Here is a 15,333-nt window from a genome sequence, read left to right on the forward strand (position 1 = left end):
GTCTCTGAGGCTTCCCAATCCACTTGACGTGACTCAACCACCCCGGCTGCCAACCAAGCCCGGGGTTATGGCATGACTCGATTCCCAATCAGAAGAAGCAGCCAACTTGTAGTTCTCCGGCTGTGCTAACTCAACACCGGTCAGAAACCTTGTCATGGGGAGGCTTCAACGGATGCTGGGAGATTGGTAGAGCTCCCGACCAGCATTATTGAATTCGATCTTTCACTGGTACCGGATATGTGGCGTCTGATATCTGAGTATAATCAGATATCGATGTCTCCCTGAGAGTGACACACGACACCAATTCTTATAATCGGGTTGTCAAGTGTGGCCGTCGTCTTGCAGGTTATCACTTGCTACCTTGAGTTTCGGGCTTTGAGTTATCGGCAGCGGGGTTGGAGGGCGCATTGTTCTCCTTATGAGACAGACCGGTAGACTGTGACTGCTGAGGAGTTTGTTCCTTTTCGATCGCCATCTGTTGGAAGGTTGGCTGGAAGGTGTAGTAGCCTACGGAGAAATTTGACGTCAGAACCAGTGGCCGTAGAACAATTGAAGCCGGAAGCGACAGTAAGAGATAGTTACCAGTAAATACACCGACACCAATGGCCATGACAACAGGGAAGAAATTGCGACTCATTGTGACAGACCGCGTAGGAGGTAGAATGCCAAATAGAAGTGCCGTTGTGGAGAGGGAGGTGGACTCGGAGATGCTGCGCGAGGTGGGCGTTATCGGCTACTGATTAGACCCGATTAGAGGCGCGTCTCCCCAAGTTAATCTCTTATCGACGCGTCAAAGCACTCCCTGCACGCCAACGTCAAACTCAAGGCCCTCTGGCCACTGCGATTCTTTTGCTTCTCGTGCATTTTCTCGAGAGGAATTTATTGTGTGCCTTCCATTGTCTAGCGACGTGACTCGATGACTCCTTAGAGACATGGGACATCCCCGCCGAGGATGCAAATGGAACCATGGCGGAAACGAGGGTTTGTCCCAGACTCGGACGAGGATGATGGCTTTGATTCCCTCGATACGAGCCAACCGGCGGTTGACAATGCAAGCGACGCAAGCGACGAAATCAACCTCGATTATATCCCCCTCCCTACGGCGACGTCGAACCTCGAGCAGCGCCCTGCGGATGCCGGAGATTCAGAGTTGCGGGATGCGATAGAACCTGCCGAGGAGCATAATGACGGCAAATTGGCTGAAGGCTCTCAAGAGCTGGTGGATTTGGTTTCAACGCCTCCAATTAAGAAAGGCTTATCTACCAAACAAGGCTCAGAGCCTGCGAGTGCAGCGAAAGAGTCTCCGAAATCTGTTTCATTGGAAGAACAGCCCACGAAGCTACGACGAGCAACCCGGACGTATGGGAAACGACAGTCAGCAACGAAAGCACCCGATGGAAACGCCAATGAACCACGCCGCAATGTCCTGGCAGACCTTGACGATAGTATATGGGATCTTCCTAGTTCGCCAATGACGCAAGTCAGGTCTGGCCGGAAATCAAAAAGCCAGGAGGCTACCCCAAAGCCCTCTATACCTGCCCAGTCTCCAGTCATTAAGGAATCCGATGTCCAGAATGACCATCTATTGAGTGATCTAGGGAGATCACGAAGTTCTTCCCCGGACGAACTCGACTTCATTCTACCACCGCCACCACCCCCACCATTAAAAGCATCCATTGCAACCAAAAACTCCAATGATGTACAATTCGAGAACGTTACACCACAAGATATCTCAGACGATGACTCTCCATTATCGTCGCCTCCATCGTCCCTTCACTCACCACCTCCGGCTGCAGACGAGGATGAGAGGGAGACCGCTCCGGTAGCACCACAGCCAGAAAATCCGAACCCAACTGTCCCAGATCTCGAAATTCCCCAAGATATTCTGACAGAGCTGGCTCAGCCAGTGCGGAGATCTTTTCGTGAGCGCAATGCTATTCAATTGCACCCATACGCTCTCGAAATGGCCAAGTATCAGCGACTGATGCAAGAACGAGGCATTCGACCGGTCCGAACGGCCATGCCCGCAGAAAAGAGCAAGCAACCCGAAACAACGAATGAAAGCCAGGAGCAAGATGATTTTGACCCTAATACACTTCGTTCCAGTCCTCCTCCAGAAGAGTTTCTCCCTCCGGTCAGGTCCGCGCGGCGTCATGAAGGTGATTCCACTGGACAGCCAACCCGGCCGCGTGATCATCAGCACTCTCCACTTCACCGAGTGCATTCACAAAAACGAAGAAAGAAGTCACATTCGGGTCATGGGCGTGAAGCCAGACGTTCACCTGAATACCACACAAGGCCCCAAGTGGTCATCAACACCAATACCACGCCTGGTCATCGACAGGATCCGTCTATATTCGACATACCGTCCAGCCCGCCGCATTCACGGAGTGTTTCGTCGTCTTCAAAAACACCACGAGCATCAGAGGGCCTTCGGTTTTCGTTGGGATTTACGCCACCTCCGAACACGACCCCAGGCGGGGACTCAAATTCGGCGACACGGGTTGTGGGTGAACCTAGCAGGAGAGATACGGATCACCCAGTCTCGGTGATTGAGATCGATGATGAATCAGATTCGCAAGAATCGAGGGAGTCCTCGGCTGAGCCCGAAGAAAGTGCAGCAGATCGTCGGATTCGGGAAATGCAACGGAGAACTCGAGGTGTCCTTCCTGCATCCTGGGTTCGGCTTAATGCCGAGCAATCTGAAAAGCAAAAAGCCGGACAAAGTAATCGACATGTTCCCGTGAGGATGGACGGCAAAGGAGTTGCCAAGAAGATTACTCGAAAGCCCGAACAAGCAGGAAGAGCAAGCGGTGGGCCGAGTCGAGCCTTGTTTGATTTTGCAGACTTTGATGAGAGTGAGGATGACGACCGAAGCGCCAATATCTCTGTGTCTGTCAACACAAACTTCGAAGAAATATCAACGGGCAGGCTTGAATTGGAAACTGCATTCGATCGAGATGGAGACGCCATGGAAGACAATCGGATTGACTACATGCTTGCACCGGTCTCACGCAAACAAACCGGTCCCCGCGAGAAGCAGAAAAGTCTGAAACGAGTGAAATCGAAGGAAAATTCAGGTCAAACCGAACGTCGCCTGAAGAAAGCTCGCTTGCAAAGGCAGACCAGACTTACCGATTCTTCCTACGGAGGGCGTCGAACGAAGCAGACTTCATCCAGGTCAGCTCCACGATTAGGTATTTTGGATGCCCCCGATGTGGTTGCTAGGCCTCGTAAAGAACAGCCACAGTTCCTACGAATTGCTGCAAGGAGAGCTCGATCGCGTCTAGATCAGGGCCGCCAAAGCCCGACTCGGAAGTTTGTGCAGCTGAGCTCAAGAGTGGACACGGCGGATGCAAATCAGTCCCTGCGGGACTGGAAAAGAGGAGCAATACCACGAGCGAAGACCACCCGAGCTCTACCGAAGCCTCGCAAGCGCCAGACGCTCTCGGGTCTTTCATCTGGCGCTCGTCGTGCTGCGCCTGTTGTCCGAAGCTCTCGTATCACGAATCATTTCCCTGCTGCCGATATTGAGATTCTATCCGACCATGCCAATCCGCCTGTGCCTGCACCAGCTTCAATCAGGGATACTTCGGTTCCCGTCGAACTTGCCGTTCCTCCAAGCGCAAATGTCGATCCTGCGCCGCCTGCACAGTCGGAGCGACGAGGTCATCAGTGGATCGTTCAAAGAAATATGCCGATAACATCATTGCGGCGAAATGATCCACGGCCCGCTCCAACAAGCCTAGCAGCACCTACTGGAAACCACTCGGCTTCCAAGGACATGTTCAGGAGGTCTTTGACTTTGCTCAATCGCAGATACCGCCATGAGAATTCCTCTCGGGCTTTCAAGTCTAGCCTGACCCTCGACCGGTACATTTCTGATAAAGGCATAGCGGCTTCTCCAACAGATCCTAAATCGCAACCAGCTCAGCGTCGTCTGAAAAAACACCAGCCAACTCGCATCAATCTTGAATCGGACGACTTTGTGCAGAACCAAGACCTGGTCACAACAGTCTCTGACGACTCGGACTCCCCAACTACCACACACTCCGCTCCCGTTGGGACGTCGACCTTCAGTCTGGGGGGAATGGTCAATTGGCAACGCTCGTATTCGATTGACTTTGGGATACTGCCTTTACGTGACGGCACCTTTTTCCATGAGTCTACATTCATAGGCAGTGGCGAACTCACTCACTCATTGCACATCGGAAAGCGAGACATGGATAAGGAGGCTGGGTTCTCGTCAATAACCGCCAAAGATCGCTTACTGCAATGGGGGGCGTGGAACGAGAGGATCTCTTCCGAAATGGGATCTGTCTTCGGTATGATTCTGGAAGACCTGGAAAAGAGTGCGTCGTCATCATCGGCAGGCAATGCAGGACCAGGCTTGCTGGCTGCGTCTCATGCATACCGATCGATCATTACCTATGTGACAGAGCATTTGTCATTCATCGATCCGGTTGATCGAACAAGCTTCATCGCACGAGCCACGGGACTAGTCTTTTCGTTGAGGGATCCGCTGGCTGCTTTTATCGCTGGAGCCGAATACAACAAGATTGGTCTCGTGCGGATTGCATGCCACAATCTGCTATTTGCCAATCAGATCCGTCAAATTTCTTCTCACAAGCTCGTTGGAAGTGCGCTTGCTGGAGATGCCGTGAATCTTGTCAAAACCTGTGCCACGGACACTATTGCATTAATCCAGTCTGAAACGGGCATGGCTGAAATCCAACGCCTCTTCGAGGAGAACAAGAAGCCTGAGCAGCGGGAGACCGGTCTTCGTGAACAGTTCCCCACAGCAGAAGCTTACTTGATAACTGAGACCCTTTTCCACAGCTCGGATGCGCTGGCTGGGATATTCAATGATCTCCAAACCGATGCATGCACCAAGAATATCGCTCGCAACGACAAGGATATTGCTCGCAACGAGACGGGATGGCGTCGATTGTTCTCCCTTCTTCCATTCAACGATATCGATAATCAGGGTATTTGCCGTCGAGAGACGCGTTTCAAAGTTGTGCATGACAATTGGCCGCTCGTTCAGAAGCTGCTATCTCCCGCACTGGACAATTACGGCACCAACTCTGCGACCCAGCCCATCTCATACAATGTCTACTGCCGAGTACTCTTTCAAAGATGTCATCGCTTGATCAATACCTGGGGGTGGAGGGAATGCAGGCCTATACTTGACACACTCTATGACTTCTTTGCACAAAACACTCTGTATAACTTGAAGCTCGAGGAAAGCCGCGGGTCTCCTTCGTTCCTTGACGAACTCGATCAAACCCCATCCTTGGATTTGCAGCCTGGGGAGCCGTGCTTTCATACCTTGCTTAAGATCATTGCAAGTGGTCTGCGCTTTTTATCTGAGCGGTATAACGACAAGAAAGTCCGAAACTTTGCATGGCGGCTGCTGCCAAACCATGGCCGCGTCTACCCGAAAGAGAAGCCCCTCCGTCGTGAAGATCTTGATGCATTGAGAAACCACCATGATCTTCTCTGTACGTTGTATTGGGTCATCCCTGCCGGATTACGATTTCGAGTAGAAATCATTCGTGATTTGGTTCATCCAGCTAGCTCGCACAATGAGACGTGTAGCATCAATCTCCGCGCGTGGACAAGACTTGTCCGTTTCAAGTTGTCAACAAACGAAGACATGTCAGAATTGGAGCCGTTTGCCAACTGGCACAGCTTTTTCGTGAGTGAGCTTCGACAACAGCACGCGCATGCTCGAAAGGAGATTGAAGCGCAGAGCAAGAATGGCGAGAAAGTCTCTCAACATCTCATTGAAAGTACTATCGCCCAGAATCAGCGACCGATCGAGAATCTGATGTCCATGGCGCTAAGTGGCCTGCAGACTGCCGTTGAGCGAGCACCTTCGATTGAGCATGCGCTGCGCCTTATTTCGAAGACGCCTTTTGAGTCTCTGCTCGGATTGTTCAACCCAAAACTGGCACGGGTGAATGTGGTCGTTTCCGATGCGTTGCAGGTGATTGTGGCTTATACCCGGAAGGATCCTGCCGTTGCATTAGGCGCTGCTACGCAGAAAGCAGCGCCCGCACCTGCAGTATCAATAGAGGATGATAGCCAAGAATTTGAGGACGTTGACTGGGATGAAAGTCTTGATCATGCCGTGGTACACCCAGAACCACCGAGTGAGGGTGTGCAGCATGTCGAGAAAGTGCTTCATTCTGCTGTTTCCCGTTTGCTCTCCAATTGTTTCGGTGAGGACCACTGCCCTGACGATGCAATTCTTACGAGTGTTGTGGATTGCTGGACATCGGTTGCCCAGATTATGGTCTTCCACAAGCTCAGACAGTGGGACAATTACCTGGATCCTGTCAGCATTGAGTCTTGGGCCAGTCTTCGGGAGACGGTGCAGACACGGAAATTCACACCATGTTTCCTGGCTGGATGTATCGAGAAAGATGGCCGTATTCTCTCCGACAGTCGAGTCCTTGTCATAGGCATGTGGATTTCTTGCTTGGTGGAGCGATCTTCAATGTTGAAGTTTCAACATCGTCTCACCGAGGCAATGTTGAATGAAAGCCCGCATGATCCGTTGCTACAGAACCTTCCTTTCTCCAAGGACAAGAAGAGTGAGCGGTATACGATCACCCTCGAAGAACTCAGTCAGCGGCGGATTTCTCTCCTATCATGTATCTTGTCGAACATGCGCGAGCATGTGCTGAGCCTCGAAGCCCTGGATAGCCCAGACTTGAATGTCACCAAGCAAGATTATTCCGAGATGCTCAAGAGACTGATGACCGCTATGCGAAGTAACTATCAAGAACTTGGCAATGGAGCTGTGGAATCTGCCCAAGGCGCATATGTCGACTTTGTGCACCGTATCATCAGGTTCTTGCAAGAATTAACCAGCGATATCCGTCCCGTCGATCCGTTCTTCACGGACCCGGCTGTGTTCCCCTTGCCATCGTCGGACCCACGCTACATTGTTGCCAAATTGAAGCGTTACGAGCCCAAGTTGGCCTCCAGTAAGGAATTGCAGACCTTAACCATGTTCATCCAGAGTATCGTCGAGAGAGCGACTATGGATGGCCAGCACGACCATCTAGTCAGCCAGCTACACTCCGCTATGAAGGATAGCTACGAGTCGGGATTTCTCAACAAACCAACCCTGCGGGCTGTTCTCCTGCAGTGTGTGTTCCCAGCATACATTGAACTCGCCTTTAGCAACTCGACTGCTTGGTTGCTTGGTTTGCCCATCATTAAGAGCATATCGCTCGTTTTTAATGACATGTTGTTCAACTTGAACACGAAGGATTCTTCTTGTGTCTCTTCCGTCTTGAAAATTTTCGGTGCCGTCTTCCAAGCAACCCATCAAGCACTTCGCCCTCTCTCCAATCGACCTGTCCGACTTAGAGACCCCGTCGTCCTGATGACGCTCACTGCTCTCGCCGATATGATATCTTCATCTCTTGTCGTGGTCGACTACATCGACCGTGTAACCGATGCCGCAGAAGGTGTACTCTCATACCTCGAATGGTTCCGGGAATTCTTTGTCGCTGTATCCACGCTACAAGCTGAATCCACATTGGATGCTGCGGTCGCCAGCTTGACAGGTCTTTTGCCCTCTATGCTCTCTTCGGATGGCCCAACCAATGACTTGCCTCCACAACTGGCCACTGCTCGGCGGCTTGCATTCGAGGATCATCAGTCTTGCCTCAGGAATTGGTCTTTCCACGATGGGAAATACTATTACACTCGCCCTGGCCATGACTCGAAACTTGTCACTTTGGAACCTGAAACCGCCGCCCTGGTTGAGAACGAGTGTTCGACAAGACTTGAGTTTAAGGATGCCGTTGCAGATTTCGTGGACCGCGTCGACCGGTTCAATCTGCTTCCGGAATGAGAGGGAATGATGAATGAATGGTGTGATGAAGACTATATACTGTTCTTTGAGATTATGATATCTCAGTTTGTTGCATGTTTAGCATTGGCGTCTGGTGACGGTTACAAGTTTAGACCGGAGATAATATTATGACAGTATTGTATTTGCATGGCATATGGATGTTACCGGTGAAAATAGACTAGATTCAAGGAGTGTTCATTAAGACCTGCTTATTTGAGGCTGTAAGTAGGGTCTCTCAAATATTAGATACCCGCGAGAGATATGCATGAATTATGAAATAGTCGCATGATAGATAAGGTAGGGTCGTAAGAGTACTTGGATAAAGAATATAGAAACCACCCACACGCCCAGGTCGTGAGTAAATGAGGAACAGTGCCGGGAAGACTCGAGAAACTGAAACCACCTAGAAATCCACGCCAAATGCATTGCGTAAAAGAGCACACACAGACATAGTGTGAGGGGGAAAAATGAAAGCACAAGAGAGAACCCTCTGTCGTAACTCGTCAATCGCATTCTTGCGGTATAGGCACCAAGATCCCTGGAGCACGGCGTTAAGCAGCGGTGCCATTAGCAGCGCTGCTTCCGGCACCAGCATCCTGGCTAGTCGATCCTCGACGATGGAATGGATGCGTTCCCATATGGAAGACCTTGCGCATGGCATTGGTGATACTGTTCTTACGTCTTGACTGGGGTGCTCCATCAGCAGCAGCAGAATCGGCTGCCTTTTTCGGAACGGACGCATCGTCCTGGAGGACGATGGACGAAACCGCCGGCTTTGGAGGCCACTGTCCATCTGACTTCCATCCTTGAACCATTGCCTTTGTGAGGTCGGCCAGATTAACTGGGATGGTAGGGGTCATGCCCTGTACGACGACCTTGGTGTAGATGGATGGGTAGATCGAGGGGGTGATCGTTGCGCGGACGGGGTTGGTGGAGGAGATAAACGGAGGTGCAACTGGGATCAGAGGCTCGTCGAGTTCTTCCTCTTCTTCAGCGTCTGACTCGTCGCCCGAGTCCTTATCATCAATATCTGCTGTGGCCAGTGGAGTATAGCTTGCAGTCTGGTCGGGCTCGGTGATGCAGGTTTCTGTGGATTCCTTGCGCTTGGTCTCCTCATCTGGCGCAGTGGATTGTTCCTCCTCTTGCTCTTGGCGGCGCAGTTGCTCTTCAACCTTCTCCTTCTCTGTGATTGAAAGACATGACTCCGTCTTGTTCGCAAGCATATTGGTGTCACCGATCTCGCTGTGGGCCCGAGGGTCCGTGGGCGGGGGAATCCCCGCACCACCGTCTTCTGCAGCATCCACGCCCTTCACATCAGACGACCCGTTTGCCTGATGTTGTGAAGCAGCAGCAGCATGTTTGCGCTTCTGTTCATTGGCACGAATCTGCCGCTGTGTCCTGGCTCCAGACCATGCGTCCCGTCTGGCCATCCACATTCTCAACCCCTCATTCCACGCCATCTCGTCTTCCATCTGCCGCCGGCGCCTGCGCCGCCGTTCAATTCCAGGGTCCCCTGCAGCCCTGGTGGGTGACTGGCAGTCGGAGTCGCTTTGATCAGACGATTGAGGCTCAAGTTCCGAGCCTGCGCTATCGAATTCTCGGCATCGCCATTCCACGACTTCACGGTTTTCGCAGAGAGTTCCGTCCGTGAGTGTCGAGGAGGTCGAGGGGGAGGACGTGTTCCGTCGGCGTATAGAGTAGAGTCGAACTCCCAGTCATTTCGCACGACTTGGCGAACGAAGATCTTGGCCTCTCGAATGGCCTCGTCGCGATTTTCGAGTGACATGATTTCGAGGGTGGGGGTGGGGCCGATCTCTTTTTTTTTCTCTCTTTCTCTCGTCTCGTCTCGGTGGCAAGCAGTCTGATTCGAAGTGAACAGAGCAAGGGAAGTAGAAATTATAAGCAGGGCTCGTACGGCACTGGAGTCCGCACCCTCGTCCCGTTGGGTTGGAAGAGGAAAAGAGCTCTGAGTGGCGGGTGGAGACGGAGTGCGATGTCATCGGCGGGCACGTGCCTTGGCTCAAGGGTTCGTGCCCTTAGGGATGTAAATGCGAAAGGAGGCTAAAGGACAATTGACTGATAATAAATTAACCCAAGTATAAGGAATAATTGCTTTGGACAATTATTATTGGGTCTTTCGTCTGATTTTCTCGAGTCAGTGGGGATGTACAAGGTTGTCGGAGCACTTATAGATCTGACATCCACCTAAGGATCTATACCAGTGGAGACTCTGATACGAGCACGGCCAGTGAACTATACACCATTTCTCTGGAAACCCATCAACGCTAGTCAACGAGATTAGGAAATTAGATCCAAATTTTTCATCGCCATTCAGCAGATGATATGATATTGATAACCTGTGCCTACCTATACGTCATAAATACAACACAGCGCCTACGCCGGGGAACTTTCTCCGTCGACTGAAACAACAGATATCGGTACCTCAAATCTGATCCTTTTCCTTATAGGCATCTGGACGTACTTAAAAGTTCTAGACAGAAGAAAACCGCTTTCTGGAAATTATCCACCCATACAGTATATGACTGCGCGATCACACGATCACTTATCTGTCAAGAATGCGGTCAATGTAGACGATCGATTCATGATTTAAATGGAGAATCATTGCCCCAGAAACTATACCTTCAATGCTGTGCCACGAGACAGTCAAGGTGACACCAACTCTGTGTGCCTGCGTGGATATGACAGCACATTCCCACCTAGGGTTTCGAAAACGCCCGACGGGATCAGGGATATAGAATCTTGGTAGAACCTGCCCGAAGACATCTAACAAATTACTCCTGACCTTCTGGCAACAACATGCAAAATTGCTCCTGAAATTCGTGGCGCATGATAAGGCTAAGCCTCCTTTGAGGAAGGATAGAAAGAAAGGCTTAGCCAGACACACTTTGACCTCGTCTGTTTCTAAAGATTTTTCGAAATGTCTTTTCAGTTCAGGAAAGAGGAACAGCACAGAAAGCATCGAGATATGCGAGCGAACCATCCGGCTGGTCCATCCGCACACTTTGCACTACGCCTTTCGTGTCAAAATTAAATCCGTAACGGTAGAACAATCCAGCCATTCTCGCGGCGCGGATCAAATGCAAACTAGCGTCCGAGAAATTATGAGCCTCCTCTCGAAAGGTTTGCCAGAAGAGGCTCTCGAGTTCACGGTAGTGATCGTAGTAGTGCCACCCTTCGGAATCCATCCAGCCTAAAAGGTCCTCAAGCCCGTATAGCGCGAAGCCGAACGGCAGAATCCTGGATTCAGCCCAGTCGACAATCCCTGTGATGTTTCCGGTGTCAGGATTAACGAGGAGATTCATCATGTTAAGGTCACCGTGGCTAAGAACAAAGGGGAGGGCTGTTGAAAAGATAGACGGGAGCTCCCTGCGAACTATTTCCAAGTTAAGTGTAAAACGAGATGGTAGGTTTCGAGCAAGAAGGTCAAAGCTTGATTGAAACTCCATAAGCAATGTCGTAGTTACATCTGAGCATGGCCGTAGGTCGTTGTTCCATGACTGTGCAAAGAACCTATTCTAAAATGTTGGTTCTTGAAAACGAGGTAAAAGCCTTGCTGGGCGTACCTTCCTTGCAAAGTCCTTGATAGTGTTACGCTGTCGGGACATATTTTCTGAAGGAATACGCGCCATTATGTGAGCAGTCCCAGGAAGATACTCCATCTCGTAGATATAGACCGGCCGCGTATCGCCCAGTGTCCCGAGATACTGGCAGCTAGCCACAAATTCGGGATGGATTGCTTTAGCAAGGGAAATGTTTCCCATATTAATGATAGAATCCTCATCTCTGAACTGGAAGAGCTTAGACTTGTTATTGGGCCCCGCTGCCACGGTATAGCTGCACACTCCTTGCATCTGTAAAGCAGTGGAAACACCACCTGCGCGAGAAATGGCGAATTCATCACATTGCTGTCTAGTGACAGTAGTGTTCGAGTTGAAGAATTCGTCGATTGCACCGTCAGGACTGTAAAGAACATAAGTCGTCATTGTGGTGAAGAAGGACGGGGGAACTATTATGAAAAGTGCGAACTGAGTGGACTGCTACAGACAACCTAGTTAAGATTCACCGCCATTTAATACTGTCAGCGATCCTACCACGAAGCCTGTGGAAGAGTGGTTTAGACGCTCCCGCCAGCTGCCTGTCCTATTTTGAAGGATGGAAATCAAGTGATCGGCATGACCGTAGGTAATAGAGGGAGAGGTTACAAAATGGCGTTGCTGGCTGAGAACCGCAAAAATAAACACATCTAATATTTCACATGTCCCTATATTACAATAAAAACAAAAGAACTCCCCAATGCCCCGGTCCTTCTATTGAGAGAACAACAAATAATACAATCTTAGGTCATAACAATCATGTGCGGACGCGTGCGGTATCAGCCGTAGACTCTTGAGTGGAAGGCGCAATGAAGCCCCACCCAGGACTCTTCTGACGCCGACCCTTGCGATCACCGTATTGTTCGTCGAACTTGCGAATCGCAGACAGAGAGGACATGTCCTCGCTGATCGACGCACTGATCTCTTCCATTCCTCGGTCGAAGTGAGCGCGAGTCAGAGTACGACGGGCTGGGTACTCGTAAGGTTCATCGCCCTGGTGCTGTGCTGCAGCTTGGTTTTCCTCACGTACGCAGGCCAGTGCGGCAGCGACTGATAAGTTCTTCAGGTCGGAGCCGGAGTATAGTGGGGTTCGACGAGCCAGTTCGGCCAGATCGACCGCGGGGTCGAGTTGTTCGCCCTTGAGGTGGATCTTTAATATGGCCAGGCGGTCTTCCTCGGTTGGAAGGTCCACGAGTAGTCTCCGGGGGAGACGGCGCAGAACGGCGTCGTCCAGGTCAAAGGGTCGATTGGTGGCTACCATGATAAAGGCAGACATGTCGTTCATTCCATCCCATTCGCGTAGGAACTGATTGATGAGTTCGCGGTGAGAAGTGCGGTTGCTTGCGCCGGTGCGTGAGCAGAAGATAGCGTCCGCCTCGTCGATAAACACAACGCATGGGCTCAGCTTCTTCGCGAGGGTGAAAATGGCCTTCACATTCTTCTCGCCTTCGCCAACGTACATGTCGTATACTTCGGAACCGCTCACCTCGAGCACAGTCGCACCGCTCTCGCGAGCGACAGCCTTGGCCAGAAGTGTCTTGCCAGTACCGGGAGGACCGTAAAGCAGGAGGCCGGGAATTTTATCAGTGGCCAAGACACCGTACGTGAACGCCTCGGGGCGAATAAGTGATAGAGACGTCAGGGTCTTGAGAGCGTCGACAGTCTCGGGTGGCACATGCACGTCTGCGAACGTGGTGCGGAGGCTCTTTGCATCCACGACGCCGTTGAGCAACTTCTTCTCGTGAGAATTGCAGGTCTTGCGCAGGGAGGCTAGCAGCTGCTCTCGGCTCTGCCCACGGCTGGGCTCTGTTTTCTTGGGGGATTTCCCCTGCAACCAATCGCTGGTGACTCGATCTCCTCGATCCATGAGTTCAATTCCACGTCTGATGTGCTCAAAGCTGAGGGGCTCGTTGGGCTCAGCGCTACCAAGAGCAAGAGTCGCGACCCAGTGCACCTGGTTATAGGACCAAAAGCGATCTCTGATGCCGGATTGCTTGATGGTGAGCGCGTCTAGCGGCCAAGCCCGATCTCCAAAGATGTCATCCTTCACGGCAGATGATGTTTCACTGACACGGAAGCGTAGCATGTTTTGAAGATGGCGAATATTGATATCCATTGTCCGGTTCTTTTGGTCCTCTGCAAATGTTTTCTCGACGGCCTTGGACTCCATCGCCGGGGTTATTACGAGGGTTTTGGAGAAGTTATCGTCAAGGACATTTTGCAATATCCTTGAGCCATCTTGCGAAGCGGAATGATGGAGGTCTTGGGATGTACTACCGATCAGGAGTACCCTTGAACCTGCGCGTCGTTGATCTTGAATAACCTTCTGCAGGAGGGAAATTACCCTTGAACCTTCCCTCGAGCTCTGGATATCGCGATAATCTTGTATATGGACGATGGTATCGCGCGATAAGACAGATTTGTTGGCGTCAGTCTCAGCCGTAGAAGACTCCTCCGAATCTTTGGCGTCTGGCTGAGCTGATTGGGTTGGCTGGACGGCAGAGGAAAGGACCTCGTTGAGAAGGCGAACCCATCGTGCCTCTAGGCGCTGGCCGGAGCCTCGCATCATACCTGGCTCTTGATCCGACTGGCCGTTGATAGATGCTACAAGAGACTTCAGCCCTAGCCAGTTTGGCAGCGGAATATCACCTGAATCTCTGCTGGCCTCAATGGTGATGAACCGAGGGGTACTGACTTCGGGGCGCACCCCATGGGCACCAGCAATCTCCGCTATGTCATCATCTCCCTCTCCTTCGCCCTCATTGGGCTCGGGCCAGGCAGTGACTGGAGGCCGGTGGACTTCATAACCAAGAGATCGGACCGCGGAGGTCGCGCCAGCCTCTGCAAGATCCTGCTCACTGAGTAGCTGGGCCAAATCCTGGGCATTGAGGGTAACAAGGTCGGCATTCAGCTCGTGGGCGAGTCGTTGAACCACCGCATCCAAGAATAAGATACCGTCGGGTCCAGGATATTGAAGGACCAGATGTGACTTTTTGGCTGGTGGTTCTCCTGCGTATTGCGTGGGCGGCAGTCTAAGACCCGCTTTGACTGACGCGCGCAATTCATCCCATAGTGCATCTGCCACGGCATATCGAGTCTCCAATTCAGATGAATCGCCTGTGGTAGATGGGTCCTCCCCATCACCACCAGATGCCGACTGTGCTTGGGTTGTGCTGTCCGTCTTTGACTCCTGCTTCGATGTTTTGACCTCAACCTGGGACGGGAACCACGCAGCATCAGGACGTCCCTCAGTGCCATGGGTGACTATGTTCCGCTCATGAAACCAGCTAGGAATTGTCGCAACCGTTGTTCCTTTTTGTTGTTGTTGCTGCTCGGATTGTCTGTTTCTCATGGCTCTCCGAACGGCGGATCCGTATGGTCTCGAGACGGGCTTTCCCGTTTGTTCGACAGCGGCCGGAGGGGAATCAGGGTTCGCAGCATTCTCGCTGGCATTAGGCGACTGACGGCTATCCACCACATCTCCTATATCGGTAGGCGGCGTGGATCCATTTTGGGGGTCATTGGACGGCACGGAGAGCCATTGGCGCGAGAGGTGAAATTGTCGCGCGGGTGCAGGATGGCGACGACGAGCGACAAAGCGACAGGGGCGTGCAATGGATCGCCATACCTGTGGCATTGACGGATACATTCCGGGGCAATGTCATAGAAAGTGAAAGGGCCTCGTCGGTCGTGAAGATCGGCCAGCGGGCCTTCGCCGCGGGAGAAATATCATATCACGTGATGTGTATCAAGCCAAGCCCGGGCGGAAGACCCTTTGTATGGGGTCCATTCGTTCATTCTTCGACAGCATCGATGTTAGCATGGCTTTTTCAACATCTTCTT

At 51.7% G+C, this 15,333-nt stretch overlaps 5 protein-coding genes across 5 annotated transcripts; 1 reads left to right on the top strand and 4 right to left on the bottom strand.

The window, feature by feature from the left end:
- Nucleotides 1-349: 349 nt before the first annotated feature.
- Nucleotides 350-637, bottom strand: N7496_002986 (uncharacterized protein; the record flags this gene model as incomplete). The annotated part of the gene is made up of 1 exon (XM_056695917.1): nucleotides 350-637. One exon carries the CDS (start codon nucleotides 635-637, stop codon nucleotides 350-352), a length of 288 nt encoding a protein of 95 aa, XP_056558129.1.
- A 315-nt stretch (nucleotides 638-952) lies between these two features.
- On the top strand, nucleotides 953-7,876 carry N7496_002987 (uncharacterized protein; the record flags this gene model as incomplete). The annotated part of the gene is made up of 1 exon (XM_056695918.1): nucleotides 953-7,876. One exon carries the CDS (start codon nucleotides 953-955, stop codon nucleotides 7,874-7,876), a length of 6,924 nt encoding a protein of 2,307 aa, XP_056558130.1.
- Nucleotides 7,877-8,427: 551 nt separating this feature from the next.
- On the bottom strand, nucleotides 8,428-9,662 carry N7496_002988 (DUF4050 domain-containing protein; the record flags this gene model as incomplete). The annotated part of the gene is made up of 2 exons (XM_056695919.1): nucleotides 8,428-9,389; nucleotides 9,437-9,662. The coding sequence occupies 2 exons, from the start codon at nucleotides 9,660-9,662 to the stop codon at nucleotides 8,428-8,430; spliced, it is 1,188 nt and encodes a 395-aa protein (XP_056558131.1).
- A 1,237-nt stretch (nucleotides 9,663-10,899) lies between these two features.
- Nucleotides 10,900-11,880, bottom strand: N7496_002989 (phosphotransferase family protein; the record flags this gene model as incomplete). Its single annotated transcript, XM_056695920.1, has 2 exons — nucleotides 10,900-11,412; nucleotides 11,461-11,880. Coding segments are annotated over 2 exons (933 nt in total), but the record flags the coding sequence as incomplete, so codon positions are not given.
- A 367-nt stretch (nucleotides 11,881-12,247) lies between these two features.
- On the bottom strand, nucleotides 12,248-15,139 carry N7496_002990 (ATP-binding protein; the record flags this gene model as incomplete). Its single annotated transcript, XM_056695921.1, has 1 exon — nucleotides 12,248-15,139. One exon carries the CDS (start codon nucleotides 15,137-15,139, stop codon nucleotides 12,248-12,250), a length of 2,892 nt encoding a protein of 963 aa, XP_056558133.1.
- Between the last annotated feature and the right edge of the window lie 194 nt (nucleotides 15,140-15,333).

This window comes from Penicillium cataractarum (genome assembly GCF_028827025.1).
Source record: "Penicillium cataractarum strain IBT 29864 chromosome Unknown utg000002l, whole genome shotgun sequence".
In the NCBI taxonomy this organism is placed as follows: Eukaryota; Fungi; Ascomycota; class Eurotiomycetes; order Eurotiales; family Aspergillaceae; genus Penicillium; species Penicillium cataractarum.